Genomic DNA, 14,231 nt, shown 5'->3' with positions numbered 1-14,231 from the left:
GTTTCCTGTGCTTTCTTTTCTTCCTGATTAGCAATAGCAATTAAAACTACAGTGAGGTAATCTGACATTTTCAAAGAGATTTTTCATTCCAGCCAGAAGAAACATTTTTGTTTATCCAGAGGGGATAACATTCTTGCACTGTAATGAAAGCCAGTGCTCACCAGATGACAGGTCTGGTCTTTGCCCTGTGGTTGCATCTTTGCAGGCAGAGCCTTGTTTCTCTGTGGGAACACTCTTCTCCCTAATAAGGTTTGCTAATGGATAGAAGAGTCTGCAAGATCTGATTGATTGTGACATTGGGTGTTCTAACATGAGCATCAGAGTTCTGGTTTGTTCATTCTTATGAAGATCAAAAATGTGTATTTAAGAAATATTTAAGGTTACCTAATGAGTGAGAAAACAACATCTTGTTCCCTGGCTTGGTATGTGTTTGTTGCCTATGGAATGAACAGACTATAATAGGACTGTGCAGCAGTGAGTTGGATTTCTTGTTTACCTACCAGTGCTTACTCCAATGTTGTTCAAAGAATTGCTGGCATGGAGTAATGGTGGTGGTCTGATGTGACTTTTGTGGTTTTAAGGGACTCAAGATTGTAATTCAAAGGACACAAAGGTGCTTCTTAAGCTTATTTAAGCAATTCACAGCCTACTAATATAAACAAAGATTGAAAGTATAGTAACTCTGTCTTCTGTATAATCTATTATATGATTATGTAAGTATCTAATTTGCTTTAGTGCTGATTCTGAGTAGGACTACAGAGTGTGAAGGAATATCTACTTATTTCATAGAGGAGTCCATCTTGCACAGGACCTTCCCACAGTAAGAATCAGCATTATACTTTTAAAAAATGTTAGCAACACCTGAGAGTTTAAAAAGAGAATTATCTCACATCCAAAGTCTGACTACTACCAAAAATTAGGTTAAAGAGAAATGCTTGAGAAGGCATCTTGTATACTGCCCAACTTTATAGTTTTAAATACTGATCATGTATTTGTGACTGGTGTCAATTATCATTTTCTTTCCCAAACCACAGTGCTTCACTTAGAATAATTTTCTTTATTGTAGTATGGTGTTTAGCTGAGTTAAATATCAGTGCAATTTTTAGTGGCTTCATTGCTCTTTAAAGGTAATCACAGCACTTTGCTCTGAGTCCTTAGTTTAAAAGAAGGGATTGATGGCACTGTGGTTTACTCTGTGCACCACCTGGTAAAGGGACTGCCAATAAATTGCCAGGTAAATAGCACCACAGCCCCCTTCTTTAAAAAGTATGCTGTCCAGATATGATTGGAGAGCACTGGAGAAAGTGATGGAGGCCTCAGGAGTGCTTTGTAGATTTCTGTATTTGTAAGTAAATATTTAAACTAAGCTTGATGTGAAGCGTGGGTTCAGCTATGGGGCTGTGACAGCTTCTCCCAGGTCTGACCCAGTTGGAGCACTTCATGTAAGTAATCTTTCATTACTTCTGGATGAGCATTCATGGGCAAAATGCAGGAAAGGTCCTTGAATCTCTAAAGATAACCACTGGGATGGGAAATTTACTGTAGATGCCTCTCATTTTTGATGTTTCTCATAATGTCTCTCATTTTTGTGCTCTGTCATTTCTGCCTTTTTATTTGTGCTTCTCAGTAATGGCTGTCATAGTTTGTGCTTACCAAACAATCACTTCACTTTACTGAGTGGGAGTGGGGAAGGATCAGGGCTTGGCAAAAGTTGAAATGTGATTCAGAAGTAGAGATAATAAGTAGAAGTTCCTATTGTTCATTTACTTTTATTACCCAAAAAAAAATCTTACCCAGCACAGTATTTATTTATTTATTTCTTGTCCAATACTGAAAGTTTCTGCAGAAGAAAAATACAGTGAACATTGTGGATGGGCAATAATTGCAGCATCTGCTTTTCCTATTATTATTATTATTATTATTATTATTATTATTATTATTACTGTTAAAGTTGAAAATTGAGAAATAACGTGATTCCTTTATTTATCTTCACCCTTTTACCCTTGCTGAAAGAGTATAATTTTACTGCATGAGGCTACAATTTATTTTGCTCAGTCATTCAGTGTTGTTGTAGTCTTGTCATTTTTGTCCATGCTGTTCTACTTCGTAGATAGTAATTTACTAGTCTGTTGTTCAGCCATGTTAAATTAGACCTAGAGATAAAATTAGACAATGTCCATAGCTGATTTTTATTTTTAACTTTAGAAGGGGAAGGAAAATCACCAGCATATATTAGTAATAACCTGTTGAAATTCTCATGTAAACAAGAGGTACATCTTCACCTCAGCACTTGTTTCAAAATTAAACAATGGTTTAAAAATGTTTTTAAATTCTTTTTTCCTAATTGCCTACTATGAAAATTGTTTAGTGCTTTGGAAGAGTTGCATTTTGGACAAGAAAGAAATTAAAATGCCTGGCTTCACTGTGTATTCTAAAGTTGGTGTTCAGGGCTCTAGTTTTGTCAGGACTGAATTACCTTTTCCCTCTGAGATCCATATGTGAAACAATACTTACTGCTTTACTTACATCTCATGTTAATTTTTTGATAGCCTCTGTTTGTGACATTTCCATAAAGTAGTCAATTTTTATTTTGAGAGAATTGATGTTGCATATAAAATAAATACAGTAGAACTTTAAAAATATGTTAGAGCTGGTAGAAATATTTGAAAGTAAAGCATTATTGCTCTACATCAAATTAAGGTGCTAAAATCCGATATTTTTGTCCAGAAGCAATTATTGTAAAAGATCTTATTCTGAGGTCACATGTAATGTTTTTAATGATGAAGGATTGATACAGCCTGCAGGTTGAGGTACTGGGTAGGTACTGAGCCTTGCTGCCTCTGCTGTGGTTAAGTGTGTGTGTTTTGAAGGGGAGTTCTCCTCTTGTCCTTGCATAAACATCTAAAAATTATACTTATGGCACCTTTAACAACATTCCATGAGATACCTGTCTAGCCCCTTTGTGTATGGCTAAAGGTGGGGGGTTTATGCTGTGCAGCAGATGCTTCTACAGAATATCAGGGTCCTGCTGTGCCCATGGCTTGGGAGGATGATTGTAGCACTCTCCTGTCAGTACTTCAGTGTTTCAGGACAGGGAGGCTGATGGGTTGATCACACCATGTGCTTTGAAAGGCTGAGGAAGGCCTCTCTTGTGTTAAAAGAGCAAAGGTTAGGTTTGCTTCTTCAGCAGACCAAGGTGAAAAACGTGGCTGTGGAACAAGGGAAAGCTTGTGCACTCCGGGTGGGTTCCTGTCCCTGCTCCTCCCAAGGAAATCTGCTGAGAGGTGATTATGTTCTGCACCAACTGTTTCTGAGTGCTCACCAAGGCTCTAACCCTTGGGAAGACTGAATTATGTACTGGATGAAGATCACAAATCCATAATTAATTCTCATCAGAATCCACTTAATTGGTAAAGAGGGAAGTCAGAAATATCAAGGATTATGAAGGGATTTCCAGGCAAATTGTTTCCCCTGCTGCTTAGCTTCAAGTTTCTCGCAGCACTCTGATGCAATCTACTCAAGAAAGTTTTCTGACTCCAGACATAATTTGGCTTGAAATTACTTAACCTCCCTCAAAATATCTTTTACTGTAATTCTGAATCTTGGACTGTTGCCACAGAAATCTTGAGATCTGTATCATATGGGAGACCGTGGGATGGGGTAGTCTGGAGCTTCTTTATGGCAACATGATTCTTCCAGAGTTTTATATTCACTCCTGATCACATACTTTTCCATAATAAAAACCTTCCTTCAAGGTGGCTTTCAGAAAGTGGTGTTTTACAAATTGTATTTCATTTTTGTGGAAAGAAATTTCTTCATTGCCTTGTTTTGCCCAGCAAATGTCTTTATATTTTTAAATAAGCCTGTATGCATGGCTGCACCACAATATGTGTCAGATGTACAAACTGACTTCCAATACATAAATAAGTATAATTCCATCATAAATATGCCTGAGGAGAAAAAAATGTGTTGAAAGGAGCCATTATTAGAAAGAGAGAACAATGAAGGTGACTTTGCTATTTTGACTACTACACCTGGGATAATCCCTTTCAGTGTTGCGCAAGATCCCAGTGTAATTCCAAGCAAATAGGCCTTGAACATCCACATATTGAAATCACTAAATAGGTTTCTATATTTAAGTTGGAACAATATTGCTTCTAATTAAAAACTCTCTTAGTAGAGCACTCAGTGCACAAACAGTAAGGTTACTGTAACCTGAGCTGGCAGTTGAAGGAAAGCAAAATCCTCTTTGTTCCAGCTTTTTAGCTATTGACCGTGGGCGTATGGTAAGCATTTGGTGCTTCATGCTTTTGAAATGAAAGCTGAAACTCTTTAGATGCTGCATATCAGCTAAGTCTCAATTGGCTGCAGGGGTATATTCCAATTTTTTTATTAATTGTGGCACTGACACTCTCTGGGTATAGCTGAGTCCATAAAGACTGTAGTGCTGCAAAGTGTGTGGGGTTTATTTTTTTGGTGATCTGGGGTGGTGTTTTGCTACATACTGCCAGGAGGTTGGCAGTACAGCAGCCACATGGTGACACAGCCCAGGCTCCTGCAGCGTGCTGAGCCCCTGAGAGAGAGCAGAGGTGGCCTCCCTGCAGCTGCATCCCCACGCTCCAGGAGATGTGCACTCGGGGCAGGAGCTGCTGGCCAGCCAGGCAGGCTGCAGCAGCATCCTTGGCTCACAGCCCCTTCCCTGAGCACAGGGCACCTGGCAGGGCAGCCAGGAGTGCCTGACCTGCCCTGCAGTATCGGGTCTGGCCGTGCTGGTCGTGCCAGGAGCAGCATCTGGGCATTGTCACTGTGTGATCCTGCTTCTCCCCTTACCAGGTGCGATGGAAAACAGGCTGTGCTGCTTTGTTCCTTTGACGTCACTCCAAAGGAGCAGGGATGCTTCATTGTGCTGAGATGGGTTGTACCATATGCTCAATAATCATGTTAGCTAAGTTAATTTAGTTGGAGCAACAATGCGTTTTCCAACACTTGGTTTCTTCTCAACTTTCAGGTTTTCCGAAAAAAGGCAGTGGAGCTTGGAGAGAAGTTGCTACCTGCTTTCAACACTCCCACTGGGATACCCTGGGCACTGCTTAATATCAAGAGGTAAAACTACTGCTTTTTGGTGACTAGAACACATAAAAAATTATGTTGAATCCATATTTGCTACAAAATATTACAATTGCTGCAATTTTTGTCCTTCTGGTTCTACAGTTTAAATTGGGACATTTAAGTGGATGTACGTTGCACACAGAAGAATACATACAGAAACATATTTATTAATTTCAGAAGTGTGTTTTTGTCAGTTAGTATGTTGCTCATCACACTTCCTCAAGTCCTTCACTCTTCCTTAAGCCCATTACTGTTGTTTTAGGTAGGCTAAGAGCATTAGGACATGTGCTACTCTGTTTTCTAGCCACTTTGCATTCTTATTTTTAAACCTGTTCTCAAGTGTGGTATAAACATGTCCTTCATATCAAGAAACAAGAGGAATACCTGCTACAAGTGACTCACTTTTTTGTACACTCTCCCAAGGAGTGGTTTTGCTTTTGTGCAGTCATGATATGAAGGCAGCTCTGTTTGCTGTAGGAGATGCGGCTTTGCTGAAGTCAGTCTTGCCTCCGGTATCTGGCTCCAGACATGTCAGCAATTCCTTGGCCCAACTCAGGACTGCTACCTGTGCTGGTAAAGAAAATGGTTGAAAATGACACCTATGGAGTGTATTTGTAGGGACACCCCTGCTTTCTTCATACTGAAAACTCCAGCATCACTCATCACAAGAAAGTGAATAAAAAAGAATTTCACATGTGTATGCATGGGTTTTGTGTTTTTCTGAGTGGCTGCCTCCTCGACAGTCAGCATCTGCTGCTGCTCCCTGCTTGCTCTGTGTTTATGAGTGCACCTTTTCCCCACAGTGGGATGGACATTGACATGTTGCTTGATTGGTTGTGTTTGCTTCTGGCTTCCCAGTAAACTGCTCAGGGCCAGTCCTACAGGAACCCCTGGCATGTCAGTCCAGACAGGCTTATCTTCCACCTTCCTTTCAAACAGCAGTGAGGTAAAAACCCAAAAAAAAGCACATGTCTGTGTGGGAGCAGGAGGGAGTTAGTGACTCCTGAACTTTCTCATCATTGAAGGGGCTGGTTAACTGCTGCCTGGTGATGATCCTTGGGCTTTGGCTGGTTACTTAAATGCATTCTAATAATTTTTTTCCCAACAGGCTTTAATAAGTTTGCACAAGTTTGGTGGTACAGCAGCTTGAGGCATGTTGGTTATTTGATTTTAAGCTCTTAGAGAAACTTCTGAATACAAAACCCTAGCATATGTTTGTAATTGCAACACAACAATACCTTGCTCTACATAGTATATTTAAGCATGCTTAAAGTATTCAGGCTAAAAATACGTCTTTTTATATAGACCTTATCTAAATCCCTCCTTAAATGTTGGTATATCAATGTTCTTTTTGCATGTAGTTCAAAATATGTGGTAGATCTTTATGGTTTGCTCCTACCTTCTCCAACACCTGCTGTGGGGCACTACAGTCAGCTGCAGACAGTGCAAGGTGGTAGTGCTAAAGGGATTAATTTCTTACCTGACACAAAAGTTAAAGAGGACTTCTGCCAGGGTAATTTCCTTTTCTGGGGCAGAAAAATTGACATGAAATGCTGGGTTCTTGGTTATTCATTCTGAATCCTTGCACATCTGCCTAGCTTTGACCTTCAGTAGATGACTCTTCCATAATACTGTGAGTAAACAAATATGCTGTCATCCAGGCTTAGGAAGTGCTAAGCCACTGAAGCCTGCATACATTGTGGATCTAATATGCCTCATTTCTGATTAGTATTTTATTTTATTTTATTTTGATTTATGCTTCAAATTGGAAAACACTCACAATAGATTATGGGTGTCAGTGGTTATTTTTAGATTATTATTTCTGGATTAAGAGATTAGCTGGATATTTGTTTAACTTTGCAAATGTTCTTCAGAAAATAGTTGGTTTTCTCTACTCATCCTGTACCATTATAGCTAGATCTGCTCTCTCTTTGCGTGCCTCTGTGTGTAAACATAAATGTGCATTTGTCTCCTCACATATCAGAGACATCTGCCTGAAGTATTATTATCTTTATCTTTTCCATTGTTTCAGTTCATCCTGCCTCTTTCCTCCCCACTTAGTAATCATGGGACATTTACTGTCTAGCTTGTGGAGCTCTTACTATCAAATATGATAAAAAGTTCATTGTATGATTCTTCAGCTAAAAATACTCGCCAATTCATGAGTATGTTTGCTTGTGGAACTTCCTTTGATCTCTAAAGTACAGTTCAAGTCATTGGATTAGTGGTTTGTCGGGGTATTTCCTTTTCTTTCTTTCTAAAGTTTCAGTTGCACTTCCACATTTCTGATTACAGTTTCATTTCTGTATTTTCGGTTTATCTTCAGCATCTGTTTTTCACTTCTGCTTGTGCTGCAAAATTTGAAGTTCCTTCTATGGCTCACTTGCTTATTAAAGTAAATAATGTGGTGCAGCACTTGTGGACTCTTCTGGCTTTAAACTGGGGTAGAAAGAGCTGCAGAGCGAGAAGGGTATAAAGCAGTGGTGAGTTAGCAGACAGGTTTGAGTCTTATTATATCCTATGTTTAGATATTTCCTCTTCAGTACTTCTAAGATGCCAACTCTAACAGTTTCTTAAAATACCACTAGTTCATGATCCTTTTTTTTTTTTCCTAGTAACCTGTGACTATCTGGCTTCTCCATGTTAAAATTGTCAATTCTCTTTCTTTCTATAAACTTTAAGTAGTTTGTGACTGATCAATCATATTGCTTGTGTATTTCTGTAATTTACCTCTCAGATTTATAGAAATAAAAAAATTATAACTCGCTTAGTGAGTTAAGTAATCTTAACATATACCCAGTCTTGCATCAAGTTTGCAGGATCAGGTAATCTTTTTAACATATCTATTTATTTTTACCTCTGTAACTATTAAAGGGGAAGCTGTTTAGGTCTTGTGTTTATGGGATGATGACCTGCTGTCAAATACAGAAAAGAGCCCAGATTGTTGTTATTCTGTTGAATCAGTCAGGAATAAACATCTGAGTATAAAAGTCCATGCTTTTTTTTTCCTTTCAGATGGAAATTTTGTCTTTATGTCACTTTTTCCCCCTTTGAAAGCAGACCTGTATCTGGTTTTTAGTCACTATTTCCAATGACCACTTGCCAGTAAGAAACCCAGAAGAATTGCTATATGAAAGAATATATTTTCCACTAAATGTTTGCTCTCTATACATTGACCAGTTGCATAGTTTTAAGGTTATTTATTGTGCCTTGTGTGCTGTGATGTAGCAATGCTGTTAGGCATTAAGGTATAAAAAGGCCTGCCTTTTTATGAAGAATCAATGTAGCATATAACCTTTAAGTGCATCTGAAACTTTGAAAAATAGTTATGCCTTGCCTTAATGAAAAAGTTTCAACTAGAGTAAATAATTTTTTTATTTCTGGAAACATAACAAACTGGAAATGGGTTTTTCTTTTGGAAAAGCCTGTTCATAAGTGTTATTGTGGCTAAGGGGGATACTGTGCCTGTTTCTCTGGCTCACTGACAAACCTAAATTATATAATCATTTCTGGCTTTAGGGACCATGGGAAGTGTTGTACAGAAGGAAAAGCTTCTACAGAAAGAAAAGTGAGGTGTAGCTGGAGTGGGTCAGAGTGGGAAAGCCTAACAGAAGTTAAAAATCGGAGTTTGAAATACATATGATTAATTTGTATTGAAATGAAACCACAGGGAGTGATAAGATTTACTTGACAAAATTGTAGAATGTTTACTGTGTCTGGTGTCAGTTCAGGATTCTTTGCTTTTACAGTTTAATATTGATTGTACATAGTGGATCTGAGTTGAATTCAATATAACATTTTATGAAGTGAAATAGCAGGGACCTTGCTAAATTGTTTGCACAAAGTAGTTATTGGTAGGTAACTGAGGATGGAAGTGGCAGAGCTGCAATATTTATGTCACTGGGATGTTGTCAGCATGATTTTAAAGCAAGGTCTTCTTTTCACTTTCAAGATTACTATTATTTCTTAAATTACTACATTTTGTGCAGAATTGTTAGGTTATGTCACAGGTCTTTCCAGGCCTCAAAGTGTTTCATTTAAACAAGAGTTTTTTGGCACTTCTGAGCCCTTGCAGCCACTATGAATTCAGAACAAGAAGATACACCCATAGCACAGTTTGAAACACAGTTTTTTATCTCACATCACTTGGAAAAAAAAAATAGCAAGAAAAAATTCACCCAAAGTTTGCTTTTTATTTTGAACAACTTTTAACCACCAGCTAAGATTTCTGTTTTGTGACAGTAGTGCTAAATAGGATGGTTCTCAGCTTGCCCAGCAGAACCTGCTGCTTTGGAGAGGGTTATGTGCTGAAATGCTACAGTGTTTGGAAGGATGGCACACACAGGTGGTGCTGTCTTAGGGGACACTCACTCTGGTATTTCTGACTGCTGGTGGCAGTGTTTTAGGCTGCAGAAATTTAAAGGAGCTTCTCCCTCAGCACCTTCCACATAGGTGGAAATGTGGCCAATAAACCAACTACCTTGGAGGTATGAAATGTTGGTCTTGAAACAATGGAATTTGCTTGAAAATATTTCAAAGCAATTCCCAGTTTCTAAACATCTTTGAGGACTCATGGCCTTCAAAATATCTTGTGTGTGTTGTGCCTCATTAGAAGAACTATGGTATTCTTAAGGCAAGAATTCAGAATATAACAGAATAGTTCTTTTTGAGTTCTGTGACATCTCAAAAACATCATAATCAAAGCATTTAAGAGTACATGCCTTTATAGTTTGTAAGGAGTTTTAGTGCACTAAAAAAGAGAGTTTGAGAATATCAAAAGGGATCCACACATGTATATTCCATAAACCTTTTTGACAGCTTGATTCTCCCACTTACACTGTCAGAAATGTCTGAAATTAGATCGATTGTTGCATTATTTTGCAAAATTTTTGTGTGATACTATAGTCTTTAGCAGAATTAGCAGTTGATGCTTTTATTTGTCCAAGGGACACCAGAAGCACATTCTCGCAGAGATTTAACCTGGATGGATAATTTAATTATTCTAGTTTGCATTGTTAACTCTAGTGTATTAAAAAGAAATATTTTTTTTTAAAGACTGCAGAATTTGCAGAGTTAAATAAAGGTTTTTCTTCAAATTAACTATTTTTGGCAAAAATAAACCTATTTTTAGAGGAAGTTTAGAGATTAAAAGCTTATACTCTCTGTACAGTTTGTTATTGTAGGATCATGCAGAAGCTATGTTTAGATGAAATCTTTACTTATATCCCTTCTGTCTAATTTTGGCATAATTTTAGAGGAAGAAATCAAAATTACCTAAGAAAAAAACTAAAAGCAGCAGACATACTTTGTAAAGGCTTTTTATGTGTGGTTTTGGCAAATGACTCCACTGATGTAATAAAGTGGTAATAATAACAAAAAAGGATTTGTATATTGAATTAAACACTGAGATTTCCCCTGCAGCAAAACAGACCAATGGAAAGCAGACCTTTGCCTTCAGGCATTTGGATCACAGTGTGGATTTGTATTAGCACTGGATGCAAAGAGATAATCCAGGCTGAACTTTGCCCCTCTAAAATTATTTGTTTTGTGTTAAACATATGTTTTGGCATAGAATGATCTGCTGTCTGGATATACCAATCTCTTTCCATTGACTAAAGAGGACCTTGCACAATTAATTGAAAGCACTAACATCTTGAGATGAGGAAATTAATTGCATCCTAATTTATAAGTAACTAGTGACAAGGATTATTTCAGCAAAGGGCACATTTTTTCAGCACAGCCATTTCAGTTCATTGCATGATTCATAAACAAGCTTACATTTCTTGAGTCAGTATCGAATGCAAAACAACCTGGAAAAATAGTTATGCATGTTAAATAGCAGAAAATTAGAAATCTCCATGTTTTAGCACATGTTAGAACACCACAGAAACAAATTCCTTGCCATGTCTTTGCCTCATCTGAAATTCCTTGCTGTGTCATCACCTCACCTGAAATGTGTACTAGTTCTGCATTGCATGACTGGTGATTTGTATTCAATATTCACTATATTTGACCTGTGGTGATGTCTGATTTGGCATTAAGCAATGTAAAAAAATCTCATTTATAATAATATCACAAAAATTTCATGAGATAGTTCAAGGAATGTCACTCTTTGTCGAGAAAGAAAAAGAACCAAGAAAAATATTATTTTGGTGATAGCCCGTAATGATAGGCTGTATAATTCAACTAGCAGCTTCAATTCAATATTGTAACGCAGGATTTGTGTGGGAGGCTGCCCTCTGGCAATAACACAGGAAGAACTTGGGACCTATTATTATTACTGCAAAATATCTTTCTCAGTTTAAGTGCTTTCTTACAGCCAAAAGAAAGATTCTTGTCCCAGATTCCAAGCTGAAACACTCTCTCCCCATAGTTTATTAGTGAAATGTAAAATGAGTAGAAATACTTGCAAGTTCCTAATTATCATATCACTTATCTGTGTAAAAGCCCATGTGAGTATTAGTAGTGGTACTCCTCAGCACAAAATGTACAATTACAAACACTTTCTAGATCTCTGTGGTGCTAGCAATAGGTAATGTTCCTTTACAAAACCAAAAAAGTCCTGCTGCCAGACAGTCTCACAAAAACCAACAGGTTACCAGAGGGTGACCCCACTTCGTGAGCCTTGCCCCCTTCATCAGCAGACACTCTCCAGGTGTCAGAACCTTCCCTGACTATCATAAGATTTTGTCTTGATGGCTTAAAAAATGGGGAATTGCTTTTTTTGGTATGTTATTTATAAAGAAGATATAAAGATTTTCTGTGCCAGAAAGGGGGAGGACAAGCAGGTGGAACTGTTTTGTGTTTTGCCCTAGAAGAAATCAGGAGTAGGAAGTTCACCCAAGCATGTACCAAGCATGTACATCTAATTTCCTGCCAGTCTGTTTGTAACCAGTCCTTCACTGAAATACAGTGACATGGGATGGGAAAGTGGCATCAGATCCTCAGTTTGCTTCCTGAGAGTTAAAACCATTCTTGCTCCCCTGCAAGTTTTTGACATGCATTTATTGATAATAGGATTTTATAATCAGCATATGGCTAAGGGTGTGCTCTTGCTCTAGCTGGGTGAGTGCTGTTGTTGCCTCGATATTGGCAGCAAATCAGGAGTTATTTGTGTGCCATACCTTCCTGTTGCCTAGGAATTGCAAGGGAGCCCTTAGTGTTGCATTGCCAGACATATTTGGAGTTGGAGTTGTTTGTGAAGACATTCTCAGTCCCAGATGAGATGAGGCTCAGTCCCAGATGAGATACATTTGCATGTTCAGTGGCACAGCAGGAACAAGCTCCCACTGGAGTGGGACACTGCAAGAGACACCTGAAGCAGCTTGAGGAGCATTTATCCTGCCCTGAAACCAAGTGCCCAGGGTCTGGCCTGCTGGGATGCTTTTCCTTGCCCAGTACTGACTGTGCTGGGAATGCTGAGCCTGAGTGTAGGCACATTAATCTTTGCACTTGGTCAAAGATCATTTCCCTTTTAATTGCTTGTATCATGTATGACTTAATTTTCATCTGTGTGTAGTAAATGATAATCTTGCAGCAGACAAAATGTGACTGCCAAAAGAGGATCCCTTCAGAGTGAAGGGAAACAGTTTCTAGAGAGTTCAGGTTTCATTAAATGCATAAAATGAGCACAAGTACTTCTCAGTCACTTCCACCACAATTCAAGTCACCTCAGAAAATAACACATCATTACAAAGTTGTGATGGGATTGTTCCACCTAAGAATTTTCCAATAGACAAATTATAATGCCACTTATGAGTTCTTTATGTATTTGTTACAATCTGTGTACATTTGCAGGATTTAGCCTGAAAAATCCATGACTCATTTCTCATTAGGGAAATCCCAAAATGACCATGAGAAGCGGAGCAGGGGGCATTTGCAAAGTGTTTTTCTTGTGTATTTTAGCTGGAATTTGATACTTCCACCTGGTTAAATTCTCAGCTATGTGGGGTTGTTTGGTTTTTTTTCATACAGTGCTTTAGGCATCTATATGACCTGGTAGATAATAAGGATTGAGATCGACCCAGGAAATAGCTGACTGATGTTTGTAGTTACTCTGTACTCTTACCATGCTAAAATTATGAGTGTGAACAAGAGTTGCTAACTGCATTTTTTCAGATATCGTTACTGAGAACAGATTCTGCTGTTATCTTCAAAGAATACTGGATTTTTTCCTTGGTGAAAAAGCAATTTCCTTCAATATCTCTCAAAGTACATCTTTCATTTTGGATAAACACAGAGATAGATGTATGTATTGGTAAACCTTTATTCATATTTTCTGGTTTCTTACTGCTGCTGTTACAAGAGGCTCTCTCCTTAACCTCCACCAAACCTTGGCCTCTCAGCTGGACAGCCAGAACACCCTCCAGCAACTGACACAGTTCCAGTGCATCATGTATACCACAAACAGTTTTACTTATCTGAATTTTCCACTTCTCTTTTTAGAGAAAAGTTTAGACTTCATAATCTAATTAATCCTGTGAAACTTGAATTTTGTGGTTTTCAGTTTCATTATTCCAGTGCTGAGGGGTGTGTGTTATGCCATTTTTATAAGCATGTTTAATTTTAACATTACTATTCATAACTGCTTCTGACACCTTTTGTTATTCTGAAATTCATGGCATATGTGCTTTCATGGGTATGTCAGATACTCTTGCAGTACAATTTTCCATTTAATCTTTCAGATTGACATTAAAATAACAAATCAGCATAAATTAGGTTATTCTTTTCCCCCTAGAAATCTGTCTGTTATAACATTCATGAGATTCATTTCTTGCTTTACCTTTTAACAGAAAGAAAACTTTATTATTTGTTAATTGTTCAGATATGTTTAACATTTGGTGAGAATTCAAGAGTTTTCTTTCTTTTCAGGGATGACGTATTAATTTCTTGCCTGCTTGGATAATTACTGATCATTACTTGCATTTTCTCTTGCTTTATGACCAGCTTCATACATCCAGCTGAATACAGAACACCTAATTGTTATTAAACAGTAGTCTCGGCATTAAATACAGATGCCTGTGGTGCTGTGATTGCTACTTTTAACTACTTTTAGTTACTTTTTTTTACTTTATTTTTGTTGTCTAGATGTTGATCCATGTAGCAGCACAGGTTTTGGTTGG

At 37.9% G+C, this 14,231-nt stretch overlaps 1 protein-coding gene across 1 annotated transcript in view; it reads left to right on the top strand.

Annotated features, from left to right (window-relative positions):
* Nucleotides 1-14,231, top strand: part of MAN1A1 (mannosidase alpha class 1A member 1) — a 139,510-nt gene that overhangs the window by 73,263 nt on the left and 52,016 nt on the right. Inside the window, exon 5 of the mRNA XM_056486650.1 lies at nt 5,009-5,103. Coding sequence (XP_056342625.1) covers nt 5,009-5,103 — 95 coding nt within the window. The remainder of the gene's footprint in view (nt 1-5,008; nt 5,104-14,231) is intronic.

The sequence above is a fragment of the Oenanthe melanoleuca genome, chromosome 3 (genome assembly GCF_029582105.1).
Source record: "Oenanthe melanoleuca isolate GR-GAL-2019-014 chromosome 3, OMel1.0, whole genome shotgun sequence".
In the NCBI taxonomy this organism is placed as follows: Eukaryota; Metazoa; Chordata; class Aves; order Passeriformes; family Muscicapidae; genus Oenanthe; species Oenanthe melanoleuca.
The sequence above is the reverse complement of the archived record's forward strand: the minus strand, read 5'-3'. Positions and strand labels throughout refer to the sequence as shown.